Raw genomic sequence first — 14,694 nt, forward strand, 5'->3', positions numbered from 1 at the left:
TTGTTCCTTTTTCCAAGTGTGTCCATTTTCTTTCTTTCTTCCGAATCGACTGACTTGGAATTATGATGACCGTGTATTTCTTGTCGAATATGCGATTTGGGATGCTTTTTTTGGAAATACAAAAGGGGAAAACAAAAACCATTTAGTCCGAAATACCGATTTATTTTTTTGTTACCACGTCCCTATTTCCCCCGCCACGGTAGGACGTGTGATGGCGATTTGCTCCACTGACCAGAGAGCAGTTTCTCGAAAGTGCTGAAAGCGAAAGCGAAGAGCTGTAAACAGCGTCCTCCTCTTTCTCCTTCTTTCTCTCCGGGAGGGAGTTAGAGGGGCAAGATGGCGGCCGGCGGGGGCTTGGCCGGCCTTCTGCCCGCGCAGAGCCAGCTGGACTGCGCGCTGGAGGAAGCGACGACGGCTCAGGAGAAGGAGAACCTGGTATATCAGCACCTGCGGAAGGTGGACACCTGGGAGCAGGATTTGAAAGTCCCCGAGTTCGGAACAGGTGAGCTTTGAGGATTGGACGAGAAGGACCTCCGCCAAAAGCCCAGCCTTTCCGCGCATCCTCAAGCTCTCGCAGCGCGAATTGGTGTTCCTCCTGTCGTCCCTTTCCGCTCATCGTCTCTTTCTTTCTGGGTGCTGGAAACTAGATGTTGCAAACGACGCTTGCAATGGATTTTTTTTTTTTAATGCAATGGGTTTTTGCAATCTTGAAACCTAAGAGAACTCTTTTGCATTCTTCTCCCCGCCGCCAACCCCCTGTATATACACCAGTTTTTCTCCTCTCTTCAGAAATGAAAGGGGACACAGGCACCTGCATTGGTAATAGCTACATAGAAAAGAGAGTTGCATGCAGAAGTGGAAAAGAGTTGCACCTGCAAAATTATTCTGGGTCTCTCTTACATCTTTAAAAAATAATCCAGAATTAAACGGATGGTCCTGGCCCCCATCATATTCACTTTAAACTCTTTCTTTGGTCGCAAGCAATGTTAAGCAACACATTCCAGATTAAAAATAATAGTATCAGTGTTGACAACTCCCTTTTCCTCCACCCTTTCAGCAAATACATAAGGTACAAGTGGGAACTGTAATCTCAGTAGCTGATGCTTAGATCCAGGGGCAGTAATTATGTTGTATTTATTCACTATCTTGGGAAACAAAGCTGCAACTCCATTCATGTTTACTCCAAAGTTATTTTTTAACTTGTACTTACTCTGAATCATTGGATATTTGGCTGCCCGATGCCTGAGATCAGATAGCTCAGTTGGTTAGAGCATGGTGCTGATAAGACAATGGTTGCAGGTTCGATCCCTGTATGGGACAGCTGCACTGTAGGGTGTTGGACTAGATGATCCTCAGGGTCCCTTCCAATTCTATGATTCTATAAAAAAGCAATGACTACAACAACAATAATAATAATAATAATAATTTATTATTTATACCCTGCCCAACAACAACAACAACAACAATAATAATAATTTATTATTTATACCCCGCCCATCTGGCTGGGCCTCCCCAGCCACTCTGGGCGGCTTCCAAAAGAATATTAAAATACTATAATACATCAAACATTAAAAGCTTCCCGAAACAGGGCTGCCTTCAGATGTCTTCTAAAAGCCTGGTAGTTGTTGTTCTCTTTGACATCTGATGGGAGGGCATTCCACAGGGCGGGCGCCACAACCGAGAAGGCCCTCTGCCTGGTTCCCTGTAACTTGGCTTCTCGCAGCGAGGGAACAGCCAGAAGGCCCTCAGTGCTGGACCTCAGTGTCCGGGTAGAACGATGGGGGTGGAGACGCTCCTTCAGATATACTGGACCAAGGCCGTTTAGGGCTTTAAAGGTCAGCACCAACACTTTGAATTGTGCTCGGAAACATACTACCTTGCTGCATGCAGAGTTCTGCCCCATGCACAGTTGAAATGCAATATGTGTCTATTCAGAAGAGGCAGTGCAATCCCAACCCTCACATCTGTGTTGGAGGGGGTTTGGACAAAGGTGGATTTAGCGGAGTGAAGCCAATTCATCCACACTGGAGACTGAGCCAAGAGGGTACACTGCAACAATGATGATGTGGGGGGGGGGGGGGAGGAAGAGATTTTGGTGTCGCAAAGGACCACTGAAATTTGAAAGCCCAAACTCAGTCACTGGTTTGGTTGAAGTATCCCTGCACACAGTCCTGCCTGCCTCTGCTGGTAGGTTAGCACCACCAGTGAGGATCACCCCAGTGCATCCACCCACATGACAGGTGAAAGCTACCACCAGTGGAACTCATTGAAGTGAGGCAAGGCGGGCACTACAATGTCGTGGCTGGATAGGTAGCAGATGCAAGTTGTTCTCATTGTTTCAGACTTCGACACTGGTATTACATCCCACTAATTTATTGGTTCAAACTACTTCAGATTACCTGTTATTTCAACAAAGTAATAATGCCAACTAACTGTGCTTAATTGTATATATATAGAGAAGTATTCCACAAGAAAGATGGGTAAAAAAATCCAACCGACCACTATTATTTCACCTTGCAAAGAATAGTAACTGCCAACTACTTTTCCTTATGAGTTAAAATTGCCAGTTATGAAAGTGGATGCTTAAGAATTAGCTCCACTTCAAGTTAGTGTATGGTTATATATCATATATGTCAACATCAAAATTGAATAATATTATTTTGTTGTCAAAAAGATTCTTTAACAAAATGAAAAATACTTTTGGATGTGTGGCTGTTTGTTTTTGAAAGTTAGCATGCCTGAATGTGAAATAGGGTAGTTTTCCAGTTTTATGTTAGGTTGGTTATCTTGGGAGTCCTGAAAAAATACAGATTATGAAATATTAAGTAGATGTATGTATGAAAAGTTTTCTTTTTAATTTGAATGTAGCAGTAGTCATCTGCTATTTTTGAATTTGCATAGTTCCTTGCACTTTTGCTTCTTGAAAGTAATGGAGTTATTTGCCCTCTAATTTCAGATTTACAATGGCTGAATACAGAAGAATCACTGTCTCTGTACAAAGACCTTTGTGGCAAAGTGGTGGTGTTAGATTTCTTCACTTACTGTTGCATCAATTGTATTCACATACTGCCTGATCTCCATGAGTTAGAGCAGAAGTACTCTGTGAAAGGTATCAACAAGTCTTATTTTTTTTCTGGATGACCCTGTAAATCTTTTATAGCATTTGATCTGAATAAATTCAGTAGCTCTCATAGGCATTGTCAAAAATTAATTTAAACACTTTCTTTTAATGAATGTATTTTCATGTATTCTGCTATCCTGTTCCAAGTAATGTCCTGCTGTATATTTGTCATTATAGAAGAAACATTTTTAAAATTTTGTAATGAAAAAGCTGATCTGATCACAAATACCCTGGAGTCTCCAGAACCTTTGGCTCTGTTCCTTCCTGTTTGAATTTTGGATGCAATCGTATGTGTGCTTATTAGGGAATAGCAGAGCAATTAAAAACAAACTTATGTCATTCTGTTGGTGCCAATCTCCTCCTACCACCTACCAAATGGGCAGGCAGTTGGCCCGCTGGTGAGGACCAGCATAAAACATTTAAATGGGGCATTCCAGAGACAGGGTGAGCCAATCTCAGATCCGCTGGATCTCAAAACAGTCTCACTTGCATCAGCATTGAGTCCAAACCAGAGCTGGCTAAGGAATCAAGCCCAATTATACTTGCTTCCTTCTGCAGTAGCTGTTATGAATGACCAGGCTGCAGATGCCATGGTTTCTCTGCTCCTCTGCAAAGCCCCACTGTCAGGGAGTGGGGAGTGGGGTTCATAGCTGTCAACTTTTCCCTTTTCTTGCGAGGAATCCTATTTGGAATAAGGGAATTTCCCTTAAAAAAAGGAAAATGTTGACAGCTATGGTGGGGTTGGATTGCAACCTAAACCCTACTGAAATCATTGGCACTCACATACATAAGATTGCACTGTAAATAATTTAAAGAGACTACAGTCATAGCTCGGGATAAATACGCTTCAGGATAAGTATTTTTGGGTTGTGCTCCACGATGACCCAGAAGTAACAGAGCACGTTACTTCTGGGTTTCGCCGCTCACGCATACGCAGACGGTCAAAATGACGACACGCGCATGCGCGGAAACGGCGAAACACGACCCACGCAGACACACAGTTGCGTGTTACGTTTACTTCAAGATGCGAACGGGACTCCAGAACGGAACCTGTTCGCATCCCGAAGTACCACTGTACATTGTTCCTTTTTACTTGATGATCTTCCATTTAGTGATCATCAACCTATGCTTTGACTGGTTTTACCCCAATAAGTAATCATATTCTGGCACTGCACATAGGTGGGGAAGCATAGTCCACTGCAGGGAAGTAGAACCTTTGAACTTGCTTGATGTGCCCTGCTGGGCTGGGAATGATGGTGTTGGAATCTTAACAGCATCTGGGGTGCCACCTGTTCTGTAAGCCTGATCTGGTTGTCAAAGGGTTTGTAACAGCACTGCTTGATTTGCAGCCAACGGGCTGAGATTGTGACTGATAGATTAGAAATCTTGATTCCGTCTACAATTTGCAATTTTGCATTCAGGTTCTGATGGTTGACATATAGAGCATCTTAGACAATGTTCCATAGGAAGGATTCTAGGTACACACATTAATGTACGTTCTTGGGTACAGTTTACTGGAATCCCAACTGCACTTTACTGAGAATGACCTAGTTTCTTCATAAAACATAGTTTGTGAAGCCAGGAATAAGTGTTGTGGCCAAGCTCTCCTCCTTTGCCCCCCTCCCATTGTGTCCTGACTTCAGCATGAATATCCTGGATTGTATTAAGTGAAAGTTTCCTGTTATGTGCAAACTGAGGTATGCTAGCTTGATATATATTGCTTAACAAACCAGGAAAATGGGCTAGAATCTTCCTTCATGGTTTCATCCTAGTTGTTAAACCAGAGCTCTCCATTTTGGAGACCCAGTAGCTTGCTACATTTCTAGTCAACAAATTCTATTGTTGATTTGGAGAAGAAAACATTCTCACACTGACAGAATTATCCCCTCAGTGCTATGTTAAATACAACCCAATATATTTAAGTGTGAAATTGTTACTGCGTAGTATATAATTGGCATGTTGCATGAACCTTAGTGTCTTACTTAAGCAAACTATAAGTACAAATTTCTAGTTTGCAAAATTAAAATTTATCATTTTTTTCTGGAATACATATCTTAATTTTAGAATTCTAGCATAAACTTGCTATTCTGATGTGCATATTTTATATTATTGTGCTACAGATATTCTCTTGCAAGTAGCTGTTTTAGAACAAAAGTCCATTATTATATTTACGTGATAGGAGATCGTAAACCCAATGAGTTATTATGTGACATTGTCAAGGTCATCACATTTTTTTAATTAACGTGTACATCTGGAATTTTGTAGGTGTATTTTAGAACATGAATTGTTGCCAGTTAGCATGTTTATCAGATATGTTCTTGCTCTTATCATTGCTAGTGCTATTTCTGCATCCAGTGTGGCATTCACAAGGTTATTTTAAGCCCTAATGCACATTCATTTCACATCAACAGTTTAGAAATGGCCTGTTGGATTACTGTATGAGGAAGTGCTTCTTGACAGAAATACTTTGGTAGAAGGCCAGTTTGCTGCTATTGTGTAATCTTTTCAGTGCAGATTGAATCCAACTGCATCCTCACAAAGTAGAATTTTACATTTGATATATTTGGAAAGGACCCCAATAGTCATCTAGACAAACCCTCCGCAATGCAGGAATCTCAACTAGATATAAGTGTTCTCAAATCTGAATTACTTTTTCCCTAAATTACTGAGACTGATGTTTGATTTGGAATTAAATAAATGAAACGCAAGTTTGAAGTGCTAGGATCAAGGTGCTGGTGTGCATTTCTGCTTTGACTACTGTATTGTGTGAAGAGAAGGTCTGCGAAAGCATTTGGCAAGCACACTACTCAGAAACTACCATTGAACAAGCTCTTTGCACAATGTTTACTGCATGTCTTCTTGCATGAATATTTTCTCCATGATACAGAGTGAATGTTGTGCTCAAACAGCAGCCTTTCTGTTCATGTTTGAAGTGGCACTACATACTGCTACAGTTATATATCTGATCTGTAGAGATTTTGTAGGTTTGGTATCTTTTCTTTTTCTGTTAAAGCCTTCGTGGACATGTTGTCTATTCCTTATTTAAAAAACTGATCCTATGTATGCATACTCAGCACTAAGGACTTCGGTGCGCATAGGACTATAGCTTTTGTATACTTTATAAGCAGGAGACAAAACAATTATTAAGATACATCTTGCTTGTGAGTGCAGGCCAAGTTGTATTCATCTGCCATATCACCAGGTCTAGGTAGTGGAACAGGAAGGAATAGTAGAGATCTGGGAACTCTAGTCTGCGCACTAAATCTGTACCTCATTTTCGGTTCCATTTTTTATTCCAGAGGCAGAGCAATGGTATTTAGAATCTCCATTGCAGAACTTGTCCTGAAGTCATGAGCATGTCTTCAGAGCCTGACAACAAGCTGCCAGGTTTTGTAAGGATTATATCGTGCACTTATTCTTACAAAATCCCTAGCTCAGAATTTAAAAATTGATTCCAAGCTTGGATGAAAGAGTACTGGACTACATCCAAGATGGAAATGTTTTGCTATCCTATTTCAGACCCTATTGAAAGCAAAAGGGGTGCAGTTGAATTCAATATCAATAAGAAATTAAAGTTCTCTGTTCCACTTGGTATGTAATTAAATGCAGTGCAGTTTGAAGAGTTGGAATTGTTTATCTTATGTGTGGGAAGAGGCCTTGAAATTAGATAGCTATCACCTTCCACAGGGTTCTGTCTGTTAACAGAGCAGACTGCTAGAATCTTATTTATGGTAATGTTCTGTCAACACTACATAACAGAAGGGTAGGGGAAATTCTTGTGAGATTTTCTGTTTTAAGGAGCTGGAAGGGTGATATAACTATTTTTTTATAAATTAGCTGTCATTAGAATGTTGAAATAATTATTTTTCTTTTGGGAAGGGAAGGGCAGATTGGTTAAATCTTTGAAACATTGATATCATTTGCTTGCAGATGGAGGGCTGGGTGGAAGTGTTTTTTTTCTCCTTAAATTTGCACCACTATTCACTGATAAGACATTACTAGTGGTATATTAGGGATGCAGGTGGCACTGTGGTCTAAACCACAGAGCCTAGGGCTTGCCGATCAGAAGGTTGGCGGTTCAAATCCCTGCGGCGGCGTGGGCTCCCGTTGCTCAGTCCCTGCTCCTGCCAACATAGCAGTTCAAAAGCACAAAGTGCAAGTAGATAAATAGGTACTGCTCCGGCGGGAAGATAAACGGCATTTCCGTGCGCTGCTCTGGTTTTGCCAGAAGCAGCTTAGTCATGCTGGCCACATGACTCGGATCTGAGCTATACGCCGGCTCCCTCGGCCAGTAAAGAGAGATGAGCGCCGCAACCCCAGAGTCATCCGCGACTGGACCTAATGGTAGGGGTCTCTTTACCTAGTGGTACATTTTGCTCATTAACGATTAATAGTGCCAGTTTTTTCATACCATTTTTCAATACTTATGAAATGAGTTCAAGGTTACTATTGTGTTTAAGCTCTTAGAGTAATTTAAGATTGATGATGCCACAGTTGATTGGACAGTATTCATTTTTAATAACAATTCAATCCTAACCATGTCTATTCACATATAAGTCCTACTACATTCATTGGGGCATACTCCCAGATAAGTGGGATTAGTATTGCAGCCCAAATTTCTACATGTAATGAATTAGAACCTGTGTTTAATGTCAGGGCTCAGCCCAGTAGACATGTGATTTCTATAAAAATGTGCTAAAAGCCTTTCCCTCAACACTGATTAACAGGAACCAAATCCCATTCCTGGGATTAGGCATTCCCTTACACTTTGAGTCCTAGCATTCTGAAATTAATTATTGTGCCAAGCACAGCCTTACAAATAAACCCACAAAAGTTACTAGTTTACCAGAGGAGGTATTAAGAGCTTCATTCCTTCTCCAGCAGCCTAATGATTAGGAGGCTTCCCTACTCTTGCAGTCTGCTTTGTTCTGCAGGAGACAGATGGAATATTTTGTTACTGGTTTTTATTCACCCTGTAATGAGTTTATATTGGCATGTATTTTAAGAATGGGAAATTTCACAAAAGTATCAGCGTATCATAATTCCACACTGTCAGTTTAGTTCCTTAGGAAAGCAGTTCATGGGGCATTGAGACATGATAAAATAACGAGCGTTAGATACTGGTGTACAGCTGACACACAAATGGTCCTTGGAAGATGTCTATTGGCTTATAGAAAATAGAATAGTTAGATTTTAGTGAGTGAATACAGCGGTACCTTGGGTTAAGTACTTAATTCGTTCCAGAGGTCTCTTCTTAACCTGAAACTGTTCTTAACCTAAGCACCACTTTAGTTAATGGGGCCTCCTGCTACCGCTGTGCCACCGGAGCACGATTTTTGTTCTCATCCTGAAGCAAAGTTCTTAACCCAAGGTAATTTTTCTGGGTTAGCAGAGTCTGTAACCTGAAGCGTATGTAACCTGAAGCGTATGTAATCTGAAGCGTATGTAACCCGAGGTACCACTGCACTTTGAACAAGTTACTATACTTAGCTGACTGACAGAATCAGAAGTTTTTTTCATCTTTTTTCATCTTTTTTCTTTTTGTTTCTATTTTTTCTTTTTTTCTTTGGTAATTAAAATATACTTTGGATTGGGTATGAACTTTTGTATATCTTTTGATAAGTGTCAATAGACATAAAAACATTATAAAAGTAGAAAGAGTAGTTTGGTTACATGAAACTTTTCTGGTGTAATTTATTGTTTTTTTCATATTTTATCTTAAATGCTTGAGAACATAAGTTTTTATCAACATTATTTATTTAAAATATTTATACCCTGCCTTTCCTTGTACGGTCTCCAAAGCAGCTAACAGCTTTTGTTTTTGAAATCAGCATCTATATTTTAGCAAAGCATAAAACCATAGCTAAAAAACCCCACTTCGGTGAAATGTAGATTGAGGTTGGTGTGGAGTAGCACATTAGTTCCTGTTCCTAGAGAGATGAGTAGCTTCATGGATTACTGGTTAATTATATGCAACATTTATTCATATGTGAAACATTTAATGCAGAATGTTAATTTGAGCTTGTTTCTATGCTAGGTTTGCTTGGCAAGGTTTCAGTGATATATTTACATTTATAAATATATTTAAAAAGTAATGAAACCAGATAATGATAACTGAATTTTAGAACTACAAGCTTGACTCTCTGGAAAACTCAATTCCAGGAATGTTGGCATTGTGAGGAGGTAGTAACATACCTGCAATCGAACTAGGAAAAACTTTACAATGTTGTTTTGATGCTTGCTCTGGTCATTGAAGGCTGAATGTTCTCTAAGATTGATGTGAACTGTTGACAAATGACTGACCATCAGGCCTGGATTGCAGTAGCACTAAACATTATAATAGGCCCTCTATGATTGCAGATAAACATCCTCCACATCCAAGCCTATGGGCTTTCATCTTTATGCAAGTATGACACAAAGCCCTTTTTCTGTCTCTTTTGCTCCATGTGCTGAGCAAAGGTTTGTCTTAGCATATTGTGTGAACCAGCGAACCAGGAGCTGTAGCCAATGGAGTTAAAAAAATCAGAGAAAGGGAGGCTGCTCTTTTGTGATTGCAGTTTGGGATGAGAATGTAGCCAGTATTTTTTTTTTATAAGGAGAAGGATGCAAATATAGCTCACTTAATTTTTGTTCCTAATTTTAAATCCCTTACTAAGCCAGTTCTGGGTTTCAAGGCCCGCATACATTGTGGTTGTGCCCATTTCTGTGTGGAAGTTTCAACTATTGTGTTACAAATGCTTTTTTGATTCCTCAATTCCTGCAAACCTATTCTTGATTCCCTTCTTTACCCCTTCTCCCATAGCTGATGGTTTCATTTAATTAATGGCCCTTTTTCTCATTCAGTTGGGATCTTTGATATGTTCTTCCTTGTGGTCATAGATGTACAAAGCAAATTCTTTCTCCTAATACTAACAGTGAAATGTTGTGCATATCTGCTCTAAACTAAATTCCATAATGTTCAGTGGAACTCAGTCCTACTGTGAGGATTAAAACCTGAGCTTCTGAACTGTCCCCCCTCCCCCATATGCCGAATAACTACAAAATGATCTAGTCTAGAGTTCCATATAACCATTTAGGGAACTTGCCTTTGATCCAGCCTTATCTGCACTTTATTTAAATCTTTTTTTATTGCCTTTAAGTAGCATTTAATATGTGTGTGTGTTTTATCTGTGCTTTCAGATGGTCTCCTTGTGGTTGGTGTCCATTCGGCGAAATTTCCAAATGAAAAGGTTCTGGATAACATCAAAAGTGCTGTCCTTAGATACAACATCACTCATCCCGTGGTAAATGATGCTGATGCAACTCTTTGGCATGAGCTAGAAGTATCCTGCTGGCCAACCTTGATCATTGTTGGACCTCGTGGGAATATGCTGTTCACTCTGGTTGGTGAAGGACACAAGGACAAATTATTTCTATTTACATCCATAGCCCTAAAGTATTATAGAGAACAAGGACAAATCAATGCTAATAAAATTAGAGCACAGCTCTATAGAGACTATTTGCCACCTTCGCCTTTGCTCTTTCCCGGCAAAATTACAGTGGACAACTCTGGGGACAGATTGGTAATAGCAGATACTGGACATCACAGGATTGTGGTTGTCAGGAAAAACGGTCAAATTCTGTACACTGTTGGAGGTGAGGAGAACTTAAATGTAGGAAAGCCTTTCATATTAGCTTTTATGCTGTCATGGCAGATCTTGAATTCTGTGCCGCTGGTACCCTTTCTAGTACTGTACTAGTAAAAGTGTTCTTAAAAACTGTTTTCTGTGCAGAGTGTAGCATGTTGTCTGCCACAAGTGAATTGTTACTTGCTCTGAGCTTCCGACTAGGTACGGTAAATGCTTTTAATTCTGTTTTTACAGCTGTGTAATGCCTTGCAAAAGTTGAAACTTGAGGTTTTGCTGTAAAGAAAATCCTTGTAATTGCAGCTGGTTTGTTTTTATTGTATTGCCTACAAAATATTATTTGGAAAGTGTACAAATCAAATTTCAAGACCATTTGCACAAGTACATTTTAAATATGAATATTCTTTTACAATAATATACATTTTCCTTGAAGAAGATAAATGACAAACTCTTAAATAATTAAACAATGCAGGGCTCTCTAATTTTAGGTTGACTTCTAAAATTGGGTAAAGGTTTGCTCCTGAACTCTATCAGCTTTTACGCTTACGTACGGTTAATCTTTTGATGCAAATTCTAATTCTTTTTTGTTTTGTTTTCTTTTCAGGACCAAACAGTGGAAGAAAAGATGGGACATTTTCAGAAGCATTATTCAGTTCTCCGCAGGGAGTGGCTATAAAGAACAATATTATTTATGTAGCAGATACAGAAAACCATCTGATTAGGAAGGTAAACTTTCCTAGCTAGAAAAAAATTATAGGAGAATGGCCAAATTCTCTTATGAGTTACATTGGTAAAATGGATGTGAAAGTAACTATGCAATGTATCTGAAAGTAGAATCTTGTCTAATATTTATAAACATGTTTCCAAAGTATTTGGAACAGACTTCTTTTCCTTTTCACATATGCTTTTAAGGAAAGTTATTAGGTACAACAGTTTAATGCTTTCCTAAAGAGAATGGAATGCAATAATGCTGTGTGCCATGATTTCTCAGTTCCATTTTTAAATAATTGCATTTTGACTCTACAAAACCATGTGTTTTGTCTCCCTTCCCTCTAGGAAATATCTAGGAATATAATCAAGAGACTATCATTACTCAGCAGAGCAATGGAATTATAGGGCTGGGATGAAACTGGTTATCTCATTCAGCTCACTTGAATGCCAGACTCCTCACATGAGACCATATATACACCTCACAAATGAATATGCACATTATAGTTTGGCCCACATCATTTTGAATTGGAGTGTGCTATGAGCAAGAGCACATAAGATGTCCAAGTCAAAGTTTGTGGCCTAAATCTCCAATAATAATAATAATAATAGTAATAGTAATAATAATAATAATAATATAAACTGTTACCATGCCTCCTTGCTATTCAGGCCGCTTACAACTTAAATTATGTAAAATTAGGATTTTAGTATTTTCCTTTTGATTTCTGTCCGGGTTATCATGTACTGTTTGTACATGTTTCAATCAATTATAATTTTACAGCGTGGATTAGGCCTATGAATGTTGAATAACCTGTAGAAGTTCTTTTCAGTGACATCGTAATATTTCTCTTACTAATAAACACCATTATTATTTTTATGGGAATACATTACTTTATCCGTTACCTTTTTCTTAAGACCAGTAACATTTCAGTAATATTTCAAGAATATTTTTAAGAATTAAAGATAGATCCATGTGAAGAACTATAAAAGACAAATTCAGTTAATCAGCTTCCCCTACCTACCCATCATACTGTATTTCAAATCTGAAGAACATGGAAGGCAATTGATTTGATTTACTAGACTTTTTATTTTAGAAAGTCTCCAGGTTTTTTATAATATTTATAAAGCAATAAAATATGATAAAGACACATTAAGACAATAGAGAGTAGCATATTTTTTCCACACTTGGTAAATACAGTGGTACCTTGCAAGACGAATGCCTTGCAAGACGAAAAACTCGCTAGACAAATGGGTTTTTTGAGGTGCTTCGCAAGACGAATTTCCCTATGGGCTTGCTTCGCAAGACGGAAACGTCTTGCAAGTTTGTTTCCTTTTTCTTAACACCGTTAATACAGTTGCGACTTGACTTCGAGGAGCAACTCATAGAACGCGGTGTGGTAGCCTTTTTTGAGGTTTTTAAAGACTTTGGTGATTTTTGAAGCTTTTCCAAAACTTTCCCGACACCGTGCTTTGCAAGACGGAAAAAATCGCAAGACGACAAAACTCGCGGAACGAATTAATTTCGTCTTGCGAGGCACCACTGTAACATAAAAAGCAAATAAAATTATTCTGATTTCATTCTAGATTGACCTCCAGTTAGAGATGGTGAGCACTGTTGCAGGAGTTGGATTACAAGGCACAGATAAGGAAGGAGGAGCCAGAGGGGAGGAACAGCCTATTAGTTCGCCATGGGATGTAGTCTTTGGAACATCAGGTATTTTAATGAATGTCTGTCATGTGATGTTGTAACACAGCGTGGCTGCTGTGGTTATGTGGCATAATACTAATTTAAAGAGAGTACTGTCATTTAAAGAGAGTACAGAGACACACTTGACTCCAGGCAAGCTCAGAAAGAATGAATGAATCTTTATTTGCGTCAGCCATTGGCTATAGCAATAAAAGAAAATACAATATACAAAGAATAGAAATAAAAAGTCAGTTATATAAAATTCCAGGACTGATGGTATATGTTTACCACCTTTTGTGTAGAAAAAGCATGTCAGAATTTTGGGATGCTTTGGGGCGCTTTTTCTTTTGCACATTCTGGTTTGCTCCCCATGACCCCATAGACTGGAAAACGAGGCCAAGATATTTGAAAACTTTGACCTGTTCAATTAGCTGGTTACCCATGCACCATCTATGGGCTCTGTAGTTTCTTGAGAAAATGATGACTTTGGCTTTCTAGTAATTCACAACCAGCTGTACTCTCAGGCAAAATCCTGACAATGCCATCATCAGTCTTTTTAGGCCTACTTTTGTATGGGATAGAAAAATGGCATCAGCTGCATATAATAGAATTGAGATGGGTTTTGTAGCCAATTTAGGGGCATGATACACTGGAGATGTTAGACACTGGGCAATATAATTTATAAAAAAATTCCTTCCAGTAGCACCTTAAAGACCAACTAAGTTAGTTCTTGGTATGAGCTTTCGTGTGCATGCACACTTCTTCAGATACTCGCTTCTGTGTATCTGAAGAAGTGTGCATGCACACGAAAGCTCATACCAAGAACTAACTTAGTTGGTCTTTAAGGTGCTACTGGAAGGAATTTTTTTATTTTGACTATGGCAAACCAACACGGCTACCTATCTGTAATATAATTTATATATAGGTTGAACAGTGCCGGGGCTAGAATACACCCTTGCTTGACTCCCTTTGTGGCTGGTACAGATCCTGTAAGTTGTCCATTTGTGGAACAGTGCACTTTCAACACAGTATCTTTATAGAAGCATTTGATCAAGTACCATAGTCTTTTGTCTATACCTCAGACACACAATGGGAGGGCTTGCTGATCCTGATTGTGGAAATCACACAATATTGATTTCTCGCAAAGCTGCTGTTGCTGTCTAATAACAACAGGAAGTATTCCCCTGTACTGGGCCATGCTCACTCTCTTGCATATGTAGTGAATTCATGCAGTCTATTTTGTGAGAAAAGAAATACTTCTAAAGATAAAGAGTTTTTACTTTATAACAGTGGCTATGCCCAACATTTGCTCTTTTGCCCCATCTGTTTGAGACTACTAACCCAAGGAGATAACAAGTGAAATTCAGTTAACTATGCCAGCTGTCTATTTTGTAAGGGATTTTTCTTTTCTTTTCTTTTTTACACTAATGCCAAAAGCCCAGATAGTCAATCATAAAAGCAAGCAAGGAGGAAAGAGAGGTCCAAATTCCTCCCAGGTGCACAGGAGGAACAAAGCAAGTTGTGTGTGCATGAGCTTGAGGTTTGCTGTGGCT

The 14,694-nt window shown here is 39.2% G+C and overlaps 1 protein-coding gene across 2 annotated transcripts in view; it reads left to right on the plus strand.

Moving 5' to 3' along the window:
• The first annotated feature begins 297 nt into the window (after positions 1-297).
• The window catches only part of NHLRC2 (NHL repeat containing 2), a 30,134-nt gene continuing 15,737 nt past the window's right edge, over positions 298-14,694 (plus strand). Inside the window, exons 1-5 of one of the 2 annotated variants that reach the window (XM_082222584.1) lie at positions 298-502; positions 2,957-3,109; positions 10,301-10,756; positions 11,351-11,472; positions 13,039-13,168. In XM_082222584.1, the coding sequence (XP_082078710.1) occupies positions 337-502; positions 2,957-3,109; positions 10,301-10,756; positions 11,351-11,472; positions 13,039-13,168 (1,027 nt within the window). In that variant the 5' untranslated portion in view covers positions 298-336. Of the gene's footprint in view, positions 503-545; positions 820-2,956; positions 3,110-10,300; positions 10,757-11,350; positions 11,473-13,038; positions 13,169-14,694 lie in introns of those variants that run through there. The other variant, XM_082222583.1, reaches the window with a different exon arrangement.

Source organism: Podarcis vaucheri (genome assembly GCF_965113315.1).
Source record: "Podarcis vaucheri genome assembly, chromosome: 5".
Classification (NCBI taxonomy): Eukaryota; Metazoa; Chordata; class Lepidosauria; order Squamata; family Lacertidae; genus Podarcis; species Podarcis vaucheri.